The 14,253-nt window shown below is 37.7% G+C and overlaps 1 protein-coding gene across 5 annotated transcripts in view; it reads left to right on the top strand.

Annotated features, from left to right (window-relative positions):
* The window catches only part of LOC123525840 (PCNA-interacting partner-like), a 178,875-nt gene that overhangs the window by 100,892 nt on the left and 63,730 nt on the right, over positions 1-14,253 (top strand). For 3 of the 5 annotated variants that reach the window (XM_053538129.1, XM_053538133.1, XM_053538130.1), the window contains 2 exons: positions 6,758-6,882; positions 10,876-11,066. In XM_053538129.1, the coding sequence (XP_053394104.1) occupies positions 6,759-6,882; positions 10,876-11,066 (315 nt within the window). In that variant the 5' untranslated portion in view covers position 6,758. Of the gene's footprint in view, positions 1-400; positions 839-6,757; positions 6,883-10,875; positions 11,067-14,253 lie in introns of those variants that run through there. The other 2 variants (XM_053538131.1, XM_053538132.1) reach the window with 2 other exon arrangements.

Here is a 14,253-nt window from a genome sequence, read left to right as displayed (position 1 = left end):
GGTACCTTGATAGTTTCTCTCCATTCCTTATAGTATATTTCTCGATTCAAAATACGTTAGTTTACCGTAAGAACATAACGTTACGCTACAAACGATAATACTAAAGTGGAACTTTGTTATTGTGCGTAACGCAAAACATCATGACGTCACTTCTGCTTACGGACGTTAATTTCCGCGCTCTACTATATGAAAGAGTGCTACAAAGAAAGTATTTCTATCTGTTATTTGTAAAATACGTTATGCAAGAAAAATAATCTGCCAGAATAAAATGCTAACATGTTTACGATATGCAAGAAAAAATACCAGTCATGTGTTTACGAATCAGATGGAAATATCCGTCTCTCGGCCACCTGCGCATGGGCGGTAATTCGGCAAGCCTCATTACCGCCCAATGCGCAGGTGCCCTCGGGACGGATATTTCTATCCGATTCGTAAACACATGACAGATATTATTATTCCGGCGGTTTCCTAGTCTGTTACACTGATCTGTCTTATCGAATACAAATGTAGTATCTAACGCGTGGAAGAGTCTAGCGGTTTCCGTACAATAGGATTGGGCTGGTCCGGATCTGGCCGGGTTTTATTAATAACCCGAAAAGGTTTATTTTCGCACTTTGGATCTACCGGATCTGATTGGCCTGCTGTACGCATGACGTGTTGGAGCCAAATTTGATTTCAGTGTAAACAAACAAAATTTACTTTTATTAAACGGATCAAGAAGAAAACTTTAAAAAGCTTGATATTCATCCACAGACTGGCTATCCACATTCATTTTATATTGTATTTAATAAGTGTTTAATTTCCAGGTTGGAAATTATCATCTGTGCTTGTAAACCAGGTAAATATGATCGTTTGATATCACGAAAATATTTATTATAATTTAGGTTAAATTATTAGTTTATACTAACTTGTTAAGTAGCTCGATTGTGATGAAAGCTTCAAGCTTATTGGAACCACTCTTGAGTCCGCTTCCTGGAAAAACAAGTACTCTGGTGTCATATGTAGTCCAAATAATTGTATGTCCCCACACAACATATTTTCGACCACAACCTATTTTCGACCGCCTAGGACTTTGTATTATAAAAATCGTTACAAGCCAAATTTATCAGTTGTGATTGTTTCACTGTTTACAGCAGAGACAGAACATGCTAGGAACCTATTCTTCAGTTTAGGTACTTCGAAGTTTATATAAATTCCATTTATGTAGCAGTACCATATGTTTTCATGAGGTTTTCCTTATTACTAAAAAACCTGTTTGTTTCCTTGTCTACTACATATTCTTACTTAAACCAATATCTGTATTTATATATCTTTTGTACTAAATGTATATTCTAGCATAAAACTTGTTCTTGTCACTTTTCGGGGGTGTTTTAACAAGAGAGAAAACGTGTGTTAACAGAGAGATTCTTGTGCTCATGTGCTGTTACAACACCTTTTTATATATGCGTGTTCCGTGGCAAAGTGTTAACGCATTACGGCCCCAAAATGGATAATTAAAACGGAAATGACGTCAACGTGAAAAAAAAACCTGCAGACGTTCCTGCGCATTTCATGGAATAATGACGCTGAGGGAGAATGTATTCATTTATTAGTGTTTTCTTTCGCTTTTTATGCTAGAATAGTGTTAGTGCATGTTCATTTCTTGTTATAACATCTTCAGAATCCCTTGGGATACGTTGGTACCCTCGCCCTATGGGCTCGGGTACCAACCAATCCCTCGGGATTCTGCAGACGTTATAACACTAAAAAACATGCGTTATCCCTACATTGCTTAACACATGTTCACTGCCAGAATTGTGAAGCATACTGTAATTAAATTATTTTGACAATGCAATCATGATGCCTGTCCTTGCAACAGTTTTCTTCATTTTCTAAGCAATTTGAAATATTCGGAGTGTCAAAAGCTTAGCAATAATATAATACATTGTCATCTGTGACAGCTATCAATGTAGCAGATGTGACACCCTGGTTCTCTGGAGTAATTGAGCACATGATACAGGCTAGTAACAGTTCTTTAGATAATGCACTAACTTTTCTTCTTCTTCTTGTCATTCGCGTCTACATAGCGATATTGCATGGTGCTGTGGTTCGTTAAGAAAGAGAGTGCCAATGGCCCAGCACCTCTGTCTTCAACTCTCTAGGTTTCTTTCGGGGTTACCTCACCCTTAGTTCCGAGTTAAAACCCTATCCTGGGAACACAGGAGCTATTTGTCCCATAGCTGGGGGTCTGTTCATAGGCATCAGGGCGTGTCCACACACCAGTGGGCCTGGCATGCCACATGTCTGGGGGCAGACCTCCGAGTCCCCTGCAGTTCTGCCTGAGGCCGCAAGGTGCTCAGTTACCGTGTGGCGCCAACTCGGAGGCACTGCAAAAGGGCTTGTCTGCAGAGAGGCTATGTACTGGCAGGGAAGACTTACGCACTCAGCTCCTTTTTCACCAGAAGGCTAGCCAGCAGTGGAGGCTGAAAGCAGATGGTGACCAAGCACACAACACACACAGAGCTCCAGATAAGCTTTTGGTGCAATTGGGTATTTACCAATCACTTTTTGTCTGAATTGGGTATTGGAAATTTGAATCGGGTAAAAATAATATCATTACCCAGCCTTTTCAGAAGTAATTGGGTATTTGCTAAAACCAATTGGGTATTTTACCAATCTCGCACTAACAATTGAGTATTTTTGCTTACAGTATATATCATTAAACAAGATTGACTAAGTACAAAGTACTTTAATGGCGCACTTCAATGTTTAATACAAAAATGTACCGGTATTTTAAATTGTAATGAATGTTCCATACTGTTGTTTTCTTTTTCAATGTTAATGCAGTCGGAGAGCAGTTCATCCACAGTATCCCGAACGATGTGGTCACCACAATAATGCATTCTCCCAAAAGATGTCATCCAGTATTGGTGACACTACATCGTCACAGACAGATAACTGTCATTGTTGAACAGCAAAATATCCCACTAATTTGTTTGTTTTTGCTGCAACCTGTTTTACATTTTATCGGCGTTTACAAAGCGTCCAAATAACACCGATCACCCGACTGAATGGTCCTGTGATTTTCCTGATAAATTGCAACCTGTTCTATGGTAAAGTATAACCAGTCAGTCAAATCTAGCGTTAAAGTCTCGTACCCGTTCTAGTAATAAGGAAAATGCGATACGCAAGCGATTTTTTACGAATTGGGTATTAGGAATTTTACTTGCGTTTCAGTACGCACACTGTATGAATTCAATTTTTCTGCAATTTTGATTGCGTAAATACGCAGCTTATCTGGAGCTGTGACACAGCACACCGCACTTGACGCATCAGCAGACCAACTGCCACACAACTAACTTTTGTCTGCCATTTACTTTACCCTACCCCCTGTAATCTAGGTGCCAATTTAGGCAAGTGTACCTACTGTTTATTAATCTGCCATGTTGGTTTTGGTGTTTGTTGCCAGACTTGATTTGTGTGTTCTTTGTTTGCCATGTTGTAATTAAACTACTGTAAAAGTTAAGTGCTGTTTCTTTTTGCTGAAATGAAAATACCACCTGTGGTCGGATTTACATGTAGGTTGTAAATTTTCAGCATGACTTCCTTCTGATGGCTTTCAAAATCATCATGCCAGGGATTCGATCAGTAAGAAACTTGAAACTTAAATGGTATGCTTCTATAGCACTTGTGCTGATAGAAAGTGTGAGACAATAAACCAAAGATTTAGACTTGCATTTGTACAGAGCTGGACAGAAAACTGGTTGTGCCGGGATACTAGAGAGTGAATATCGTTATATTTTTTTGACTTGTTGATATCCGCCTCTGAGTAGACAACGTAAAATATCAAAATGTAAAATCGGTCTACCCAAGGTCTCATTATTTAGACTAGTGTCATATGAAAAGTCATGGTCGTGACCACAGTGGGGCTCGAACCAACGACCCCAGGATTGAGCGTTTGACACCTTATCCACTAGAGGACCGCTCCCTTTTAAATTATTAAAGGTTGTCAATCACATTGGAGCAACATTTTATGACATTTTTATGCCCCTGAAGGTGGGAATATTAAAATCAGATTGTTGTGCTGGTCGGATTTACATGTAGGTTGTAAATTTTCAGCATGACTTCCTTCTGATGGCTTTCAAAGTCATCATGCCAGGGATTCGATCAGTAAGAAACTTGAAACTTAAATGATATGCTTCTATAGCACTTGTGCTGATAGAAAGTGTGAGACAATAAACCAAAGATTTAGACTTGCATTTGTACAGAGCTGGACAGAAAACTGGTTGTGCCGGGATACTAGAGAGTTGAATATCAATATATTTTTTTGACTTGTCGATATCCGCCTCTGAGTAGACAACGTAAAATATCAAAATGTAAAATCAGTCTACCCGAGGTCTCATTATGTAGACTAGTGTCATGTGAAAAGTCATGGCCGTGACCACAGTGGGGCTCGAAGCAACGACCCCAGGATTGAGTGGTTGACACCTTATCCACTAGAGGACCGCTCCCTTTTAAATTATTAAAGGTTGTGCCCCCCCCCCCCCCCCATGAGTGGTGGGGACATATACTGGTAGATTAGCTCTTGTCTGTGTGTCCGTCCGAAGTTCGTGACACGCCTAGATATATACGCATACAAAAACAACTAGCTAAGGAGACATAACATGAAGAATGACATTTACAGACAGAACAAGAAAAGTACAATTTAGCCCTGCGACATCGACATAAATGTTTTCTGTATATGCAGGTGCTTGCGTGTGTTAATCAAGAGGCGAAAACATCCGGGAGGGCTACTTCTACATAGAATTCAGAAAGATTTTAATATTGCGGTCTAAACCTCTTCAGTATGATGCTAATGTAGGCTGTTCTCAAAAGACAGAATATTGTATATGAGCTAGAAGGAATATTTGCTAAGCTAAATCTTGTTTTGGTGAAACAGTTCGAGTTGATGATCTTTCAAGCCTAAAACTCTTGTATTATCGATGGAGGTCATTGGAGTTTATTAATTAGAACAATAAACATGTTATAATCATGTGACCAAAGGTTAAGCAAAAGAACTTTACTCTTAGTGTGCTGTTTTTGCAGTGTATGTAGCTCTTAGTGTGTGTACCCTGTCATGCATGTGACCAAGAAAGGTGCGGAATCTGGAAAAATTGAACACGGTTCTTGCAGTCGTGTGTCATAGAATAAACAATGCGTTTGTTGCTATAGATAGTAATAGATGTTACTATTTTTAGAATCTTTAATGAACGTTGCCAAAAAATTAGAAATATGATGTATATAACAAATTTCTAATGACAGTATTAAAAGTTCTATACATTCATCGCAACTCAGTGATTTCACACATGCCTTTAAATTGAAATTTGCACAATCCTTTGGATCTGAGTTATTAGATTGTGGTAGATGTCGGTCGGTCGGGCAGGCGGGCCGGTGGCTGCGTCAAACTGGTGTTTCCGGTCAATAACTTTTGTTTCGGTAAAGATATTTGAATAAAAGTTGGTATGTATGTAGCTTATATCAAGACAAAGGCTGGGATTGATTTTCGGGTTTCTTGGGTCAAGGTCAAGGTCACTGTTACTTTAAATAGAAAAAGGGTTTCCGGTCAATAACTTTTGTTTCGGTAAAGATATTTGAATAAAACTTGGTATGTATGTAGCTTATATCAAGACAAAGGCAGGGATTGATTTTGGGGTTTCTGGGGTCAAGGTCAAGGTCACTGTTACTTAAAATAGAAAAAGGGTTTCTGGTCAATAACTTAACTTAGGTATGAGCTATCATGATGAAACTTGGTGTATAGAAAACTTATATAAAGTTGTAGCTTGGGATTGATTTTGAGTTTCTGGGATCAAGGTCAAGGTCATTGTTACTAAAAATAGGGTTAGGTTAGGGTTAGGGTTAGCATATCTTCTACATGCCTGGAGGGATTTTGATGAAAGTTGGCACAATTGGTCACCATCATGAGACGGAGTGTCATGCGCAAGAACCAGGTCCCTAGGTCTAAGGTCAAGGTCACACTTAGAGGTCAAAGGATAGAAGAATGAAAACTTTGGCCGGAGCATATCTTCTTCATGCATAGAGGGATTTTGATGTAACTTGGCACAATTATACACCATCATGAGACAAAGTGTCTTGCGCACTTTCCTTCTTTAGAATTACTTCCCTTTGTTGTTACTATAAATAGCTTATATTGTAACTTTTTCATTACTAGACGTAGGGAAAAATCAAGACCACTTTTCTTTAGTACAACATGCATGTTACATCCAATTTTGAGGTGTATTTTGACCAATCTCTACCTGGTAAGGATTTCTGTGTGGACTTAAAAAAAAAATTTTAGTTGTTACTATAAATAACTTATATTGTAACTTTTTTTATAATTGACCGTAGGGAAAAACCAAGACCACTTTTCTGTGGTACAACATAGTTGTTACTTTCTAATTTTAGGTGTATTTTAAGGTATCTCTACCTGGTAAGGAGTTTTTTTGTGGACTTAGAAAAACAAAAGAATTACAATGATTACTAAACAACCACAAAATTAAAATTACATCTGCAAATACAGGTGCTAGAGTAAAGAAATTTGCTGTGACGGGCGTATATTGTGACATTCTGGCACTCTTGTTTATTCTTATATAAAGTGTTGAAAACCTGGTTTCGTGGCATTGCCGCGTTTTTTGTTTGGTCAATGTTTTTATGCACATCTAAAAGTTGAATCTTATAGTAGGTATTGTCTGTCTACATAGCAAAAATAGATGTTCTATATTTTAAAGAAAATATTTTTTAGAATGCCAGAAAATCCAGACAGCGGTAACCATGGTGATGAGACTGGTTCTGTGTTCTTCTTATCAAATTGTGATGCTGAGATAGTGAGAAATAGTCTGGATACAGTCATAAGTCATGTGATCAAAGGTAAAATAATAAATAATTGTATACATCTGTTTTTAATCTTGATTTTATCACATGTTTGACATAGCGGGAGTGAAATAAAACCATTACATAAATTTGATAATACACTAGTGTAATAAAGCTTTGACGCCGATGTCGTTTAAATCAGAGACGTTGGTCAAATTGACTTGTTTATAATGTTCAGTTAAAGAAAGTACCGGTAGAAGTTTTTATGTTGCGACTGGAAAAGCTAACATGTGATAAAAAGAATATTACATTTGTGACTTTTCACACTGAATTTATTAAACTCGTTGAATAAAATTGATATCTGGCATTTTATTATTTTATTCAACTTGTTTAATAAATTCAGTATGAAAGACGCTCATGTAATATGCCCCCCCCCACCCCTCTTCAAAGAAGGAAGGGTACTATATATTGTTTTGCAGATGTCGGTCCATAGGCCAATCCATTTCTGGATGATACACTCGAGCCTAGGATCATGAAAGTTAATAGCAGGGGTTCCACTAGACCTGAAAACCCAAGAGTCCCAGGACCCTTGGGTCCATATTTTGAAGAGTCCTTTTCCAATATACAGGAGTCCTGTCCCAACACGTCGATACAATTGACCATATTTTCTTATATACATGTAGTAATACTACATAATAAATAGCTAATAAAACAATAAAACAAAGAACATGTTACAGCATAATAACAATGTCTGTTTCAGGTCATATAATCTCATATTTTAAATTAATATTTATCAAAATTCATGTTAATTTGATTAGGTTTTTCTTCAATATTTTTATTTTTTAACAAGTGCTAAAACACTCTGTAAAAATGTATCCAAAACGTACTATCCGGATACTGGTACACTTTCGGAATGTCGTCTGGATGTTGTTTTTGTTCACTTAACTTGGTCCGCTAAGGTAAATCTGAAATAGTTCCTCAAATAATGACGCTACTTTTCATTAAAAATTGCATTGAAAGTCAGTTTTTTCAGTGAATTTTGGGAAAATTGCATATGTCATCGGGTGTAATTAGAATCGTGAACGGACATTTTTAACTTATTTCTACTTTCCAAATTCATATAAATTTTTGGATTTTCTTGTTGAAAATAAGGTTTGATCACTAAACAATGGTCTAATTTAAAGTTTGCATGAAGAAATCTTGCAGGGCACTTTTCACATGCTCGGTAATCAGCTGGTCGCTTTAATACAGATAATTTGATAATTGGCGCCTTTTTGACAGTACACAATCAATACGCTTTATTAATTAATCTTAACACTTCATTGATTCTCATTACCTAATGTGCACTCGCCGCGACGTAACTTGCTGATAAAGAAAAATCGGCCAGGCATGTCCACAGGATAAAGGACGGGGTTTAGCAGAAGATCAAAGGCAGGAGGGCATGACCGCAAGTGTTTATTTTGAATACACGTGTTTATCGTGGACATAGTTTTACTGTAGGAAATGAATGGTAAGAGGAAGGATTATCAAAAGAAATGCCTCCAGGTCCCGAGTGACGCACAGGCAATTATCATGCCGGGTACTTTGATCGTCTTTTGAAAATCTCCCGGGTCCGGACCCGGGGTCCCGGGTCAAATGGAACCCCTGTAATAGAGAGGTTGATCATGACCAGCAGATGACCCCTATTGATTTTGAGTTCAGTAGGTCAAAGGTCAAGGTCACGGTGACCCGGAACAGTTAAACCGTTTCTGGATGATAACTCAAGAACGCTTTGGCCTAGGATCATGAAAGTTGATAGGGAGGTTGGTCATGACCAGCAGGTGACCCGTATTGATTTTTAGCTCAGTAGGTCAAAGGTCAAGTGACCTGGAACAGTTAAATGGTTTCTGGATGATAATTCAAGAACGCTTGGGACTAGGATCGTGAAAGGGAGGTTGATCATGACCAGCAGATGAGCCCTATTGACTTTTAGCTCAGTAGGTCAAAGGTCAAGGTCACAGTGACCCAGAACATTTAAACGGTTTCCGGATGATAACTCAAGAACGCTTGGGACTAGGATCATGAAAGTTAATATGGAAGGTTGATCAAGACCAGCAGATGACCCCTATTAATCTTTAGCTCAGTAGGTCAAAGGTCAAGGTCACAGTGACCGGGAACAGTTAAACGGTTTCCGGATGATAACTCAAGAACGCTTAGGCCTAGGATCATGAAAGTTGATAGGAAGGTTGTTCATGACCTGTAGATGATCGCTATTGAGTTTAAGGTCAGTAGGTCAAAGGTCATTGTTACAGTGACCCGGAACAGTTAAATGGTTTCCAGATGATAACTCAAGAACGCTAGGGCCTAGGATCATGAAAGTTGATAGGGAGGTTGATCATGACCAGCAGATGACCCCTATGATTTTTAGCTCAGTAAGACAAAGGTCAAGGTCACAGTGACCCAGAACAGTTAAATGGTTTCCGGATGATAACTCAAGAATGCTTTGGCCTAGGATAGGGGTGTAATGATACACTAGTCTCACGATACAATACATATCGGGATACAGATGCAACAATACGGTACATATCGTGATTCAAATTGAGTACCATTCATAAACATTGATGTGACAAAATGGAAAAAAATCAATGTTCCTACAAGTACTTGGAAAGTGCTTGAAATTTTGGGACCTACTGACCTACTTTCTAATATTTTAGCATCAGTTTGCCATTTGAAACATGTAGCTCATATTACTCAGGTGAGCGATTCAGGGTCATCGTAACCCTCTTGTTCCTATATGTATATAGTAGAAACTTTAAAAACCTTCTTTTGTGAAACTACTGGCCTGATTTTAAAATAAATTTACACAAATGATCCTTGTGTGACCCTCTACCAAGATTGTTCAAATAATTTTGATTCGTCAAAAAGCATGGCCACCGTGGTCACTCTCCCTATATGTATGTGTGTGTGTGTTCGAGTTTAACGTCTTTCTCAACAATTTTTCAGTCATATGAACGACGGTGTCTACTTGTAGCAGTGAGCACAATGCCCAACTTTATAATGCTGCCTCACTGGAATATCACGCCGTAGACACATGACATGATACCCCACCCAGTCACATTATACTGACACCGGGCTGACCAGTCCTAGTACTATTCTCTTAATGTTGAGCGCCAAGCGAGGAAGCTACTAGTACCATTTTTTACGTCTTTGGTATGACGCAGCCAGGGATCAAACCCACGACTTCCCCTATAAGTATGTAGTGGAAAATCTTCTTGTCTGAAACTGCTAGAACGATTCTAAAATAATTTCACACAAATGGTCCTTGTGTGACCCTCTACCAAGATTATTCATTATTCTGATTCGTCAAAAAACATGGCTGCCAGGGGGTGTGGTCACTTTTTCCTATATTTATATTGTAGAAACTTAGAAAATCTTCTTGTATAAAACGGTTAACCAGATTTTGAAATGATTTCACACAGATTGTCTTTGTGTGACCTTCTACAAATAGTGTTCAAATTTTTCTGATTAGTCAAAAAGCATGGCGTGGTTACTTTTGATCAGCAATTTCTTTAAACAACATCTCCTCCAAAACCACTGAATGGATTTTGATGAAACTTTACACAAATAATCTCTGGGTAGCCCTTTTTCAGTGTTGTTCAAATGGTTTCGGTTCATTGAACATATGGGTCTTTTTGGTTAAAAATAGGTTTTCAGCTATCAGACTTTAAAAATCTTTTTCTCTAGAGTTGATATTTGGCATGTGATATAAGGGTTTGACTTTCTACCATAATTGTCTAATTTATTGCCCAAAGGTCAAAATGTCCCTGTGTATGACATGTACTTACTAAAGGCTTATATATAAGAAACTTCGAAAATCTTTTCTCTGAATCTATAAGTAGTTGTTTAAATTATTGCCCTAGGTTAAAAAATGTGTGTGACATGTATATAATATAGGCTAACATAGAAGAAACCTAACTCTGTACTTGTACCATTTATACAAACACACTTGAAGCCTTGTACACAGGTGAGCGCTTTAGGGTCAATGACCCTCTTGTTTCATCGTTATTTTAGATAGGAAAGATCCTGTTGTCATCAGCAGTAAACGACAGCTGACAGCCCTGACGAATATCCAAGGTTACCACCAGTACTTCATGTCATTGTGCCGGAAGCTCAAACTTCTACAGAATGACCGTGTCACCCTCCTGTCTCCCATGGATCAGCTTATTGTGATACAGTTGTGTCTTGCTGAGAAGAGTAAACAGGTATGTCATAGGAATGACTGTGTGATCTGCCTTCCTTCTCTGTAACATTGTTTGTTTGTTCTGTCATTGTATTTGGCTCAAAAAGAACATTTATTGTCTGTATACACATATTCAGAGCCTCTGTAGCCAAGTGGTTAAGATTGCTAACTTCTAATTGTTTGTCCATCACTGCTGTGACTTCAAAACCTTGCTTGTGGTGTATAATTTTGTCGTGTGAGACAGTCATACAGCTGGCATTATGGAATGTTAGTGGTTCTACTTACCTTGAGACAGTCTGTATAATACAGCTGGCATCACAGAATGTTAGTGGTTCTACTAACTTGTGAGACAGTCATACAACTGGCATTACAGAATGTCAGTGGTTCTACTTACCTGTGAGATGGTCGTGCGGCTTGCATTATGGAATGTCAGTGGTTCTACTAATGTGTGAGATGGTTGTACAGCTTGCATTACGGAATATTAGTGGTTCTACTAACTTGTGAGAGGGTCGTACAGAAACTGAAACTGAATAATTTGATTAAACGCATAATTTATAAATGATATATTCAGTGGCGTTGTACATAATAATAATAATAGTTATTGTACCCCCTGACAACAAAGTTGTAACTGTACCCCCCCCCCCCCCCCCCTACAACAAAGTTGTAAGAGGAGGTATACTGGTTTCAGGTTGTCTGTCCGTAAACACAATCTTGTGCGCACCATCTCTCCTCATCCCCTTGACACAGTTTAATGAAACTTCACACAAGTGATTAGTAACAACAGTAGTTGTGCATGGGGCATGTGAGGTTCTTTCAGAAAAAAAAAATTGCAGAGCTACGGGACTTTGTTTTTTGTTACTATACTATATACATAGACACAATCTTGTGCGCACCCTCTCTCCTCATCCCCTTGACACAATTTAATGAAACTTCACACAAGTGATCAGTAACAGCAGTAGTTGTGCATAGGGCATGTTAGGTTCTTTCAGAAAAAAAAATTGCAGAGTTATGGGACTTTGTTTCTTGTTAACATACTATGTACTGTACATACAGTCTGCATATGCAATCTTGTGCGCGCCTAATCTTCCGAACCCTTGCACACAATTTAATGAAACTTCACACAAGTGATCAGTACCAACCCTAGTTGTGCATGGTGCATGTTACGTTCTTTTAGATAAATATTCTGCATAGTTACGGGACTTTGTTTTTTGTTACTATACTGTATACATACTGTCTATATACATACAGTCCACATAATTATGCAATCTTGTGTGCGTCAAATTGCAATGTACTGTGTCAGTGCATGCGGGGGGTACATTCATCACCTTTAGTGATAGCTCTAGTTATAACAATATTAATAATGACAGTAATAATAATTACAGCCTTATTGTAACAAACAGTCATGACCGCACCCCTCCCCTTGAGGTCATTTTACCCCTATTGCCAATACCAGTGCTTAAAGCATCTGGTATGCCCAGACGGGCTGCATAATTATAGAGATTCAAACCCCCCTGTTAATGGTGCCATCATACACTGTTTAAGAAAGAAATATCACTCACTACTCTACCCATAGAGCCTTACCAACAAGTGTGTTTAATAAACAAACCTTGGAAATATAAATGTTGAAATGTAAAACCTTTTACAAAAAATTAAGAACTATCACCTGTTGTTTTCGCATAATAAACAGTTATCAAAAAAATTTAAAACAAATGCCACGAAATCTCTGAAATACAGTGTCTTAAGATTTTTTTGAATGTGTCAAGTAATGTACTTTCACGTAGTTCTAACGGCAGTTCATTCCATAGTTTTGGACCAATAGTACAGAAGCTTCTGTCATTGAATGTTTTGCACTTGTTGTATGGAACAACATAACGACATTCAGAATTTTCAGACGATCTCAAACCTTTTCTACTAGGAATATACTCTGTCATTAGGGAATGTTAGTGGTTCTATTAACATGTAAGACAGTCATACAGCTGGCATTACGGAAGTCTGTTTTAGACTTGATATAGTTTACTATCCATATACAGTTTTTCACTTCAAATGATACCAAAGTCACTTTCCAACTAGCCTTTTCATTTTGTGAAAAACAAGTGTGATTCTTAAAAGTTGTGAAGTTTTAGCACTGTTTTCCATAGAATTGAGAAGTATTAAGGATGATATTGACGTGATTTGTGAAAAACAATTTTACACTAAATATTCAAACATTAAACATAAGAATTATTCTACATGCAAGTTTTCTTTGGTTTTGGTTGAATTGTGAAGAGTATTTTGTCATATTAACAAATTCTATTTGTTAGACTAGCAGATACACTTAATGTTTCACTAGTGATCTGATGTATCAAAATGGAATATTTATTTACATTGATTGTAAAATGTTATTATTAAGAGACATATAGATAAACAGTAAAGAAGTTAATGTAAATTAGCCATTTTTAGCTCACCTGAGCACTGCTCAGGTGAGTTTTTGTGATTGCTCGATGTCCAGCGTCAGTCTGTCTGTCTGTCAACATTTAGCTTGTGTATGTGATACAGGCTGTATTTTTCAATTGATCTTCATGAAATTTTGTCAGGATGATTACCTTGATGAAATCTAGGCCAGGTTCGAAAATGGGTCGTCTGGGGTCAAAATATAGGTCACTAGGTCAAATCAAAGAAAAACCTTGCGTATGCGATAGAGGCTTTATTTTTTAATGGTAACCTTGATGAAATCTAGGCCAAGTTTGAAAATTGGTTATCTGGGGTCAAAAACTAGGTCACTAGGTCAAATCAAAGAAAAACCTTGTGTATGCGATAGAGGCTGTATTTTTCAACTGATCTTCATGAAATATGGTCAGGATGATTACCTCGATAAAATCTAGGCCAAATTCGAAAATGGATCATGTGGGGTGAAAAACTAGGTCACTAGGTCAAATCAAAGAAAAACTTTATGTATGCAATAGAAGCTGTACTTTTCAATGATCTTCATGAGTTTTGGTCAGAATGATTGCCTTGATGAATTCTAGGTCAAGTTTGAATATGGGTCATCTTGGGTCAAAAACTAGGTCACTAGGTCAAATCAAAGAAAAACCTTGTGTATGCAATAGGGGTTGCATTTTACACTGAATCATCATGAAATTTGATCAGAATGTTTGTCTGGATGAAATCTAGGAGGATTTGAATTATAGGTCATCTAGTGTCAAAAACTAGGTCACCCGGTCAGATTAAAG

This window comes from Mercenaria mercenaria, chromosome 3 (genome assembly GCF_021730395.1).
Source record: "Mercenaria mercenaria strain notata chromosome 3, MADL_Memer_1, whole genome shotgun sequence".
Lineage (NCBI taxonomy): Eukaryota > Metazoa > Mollusca > Bivalvia > Venerida > Veneridae > Mercenaria > Mercenaria mercenaria.
Note: the sequence above shows the minus strand (reverse complement) of the source record. Positions and strands in the feature narration are given on the sequence as shown.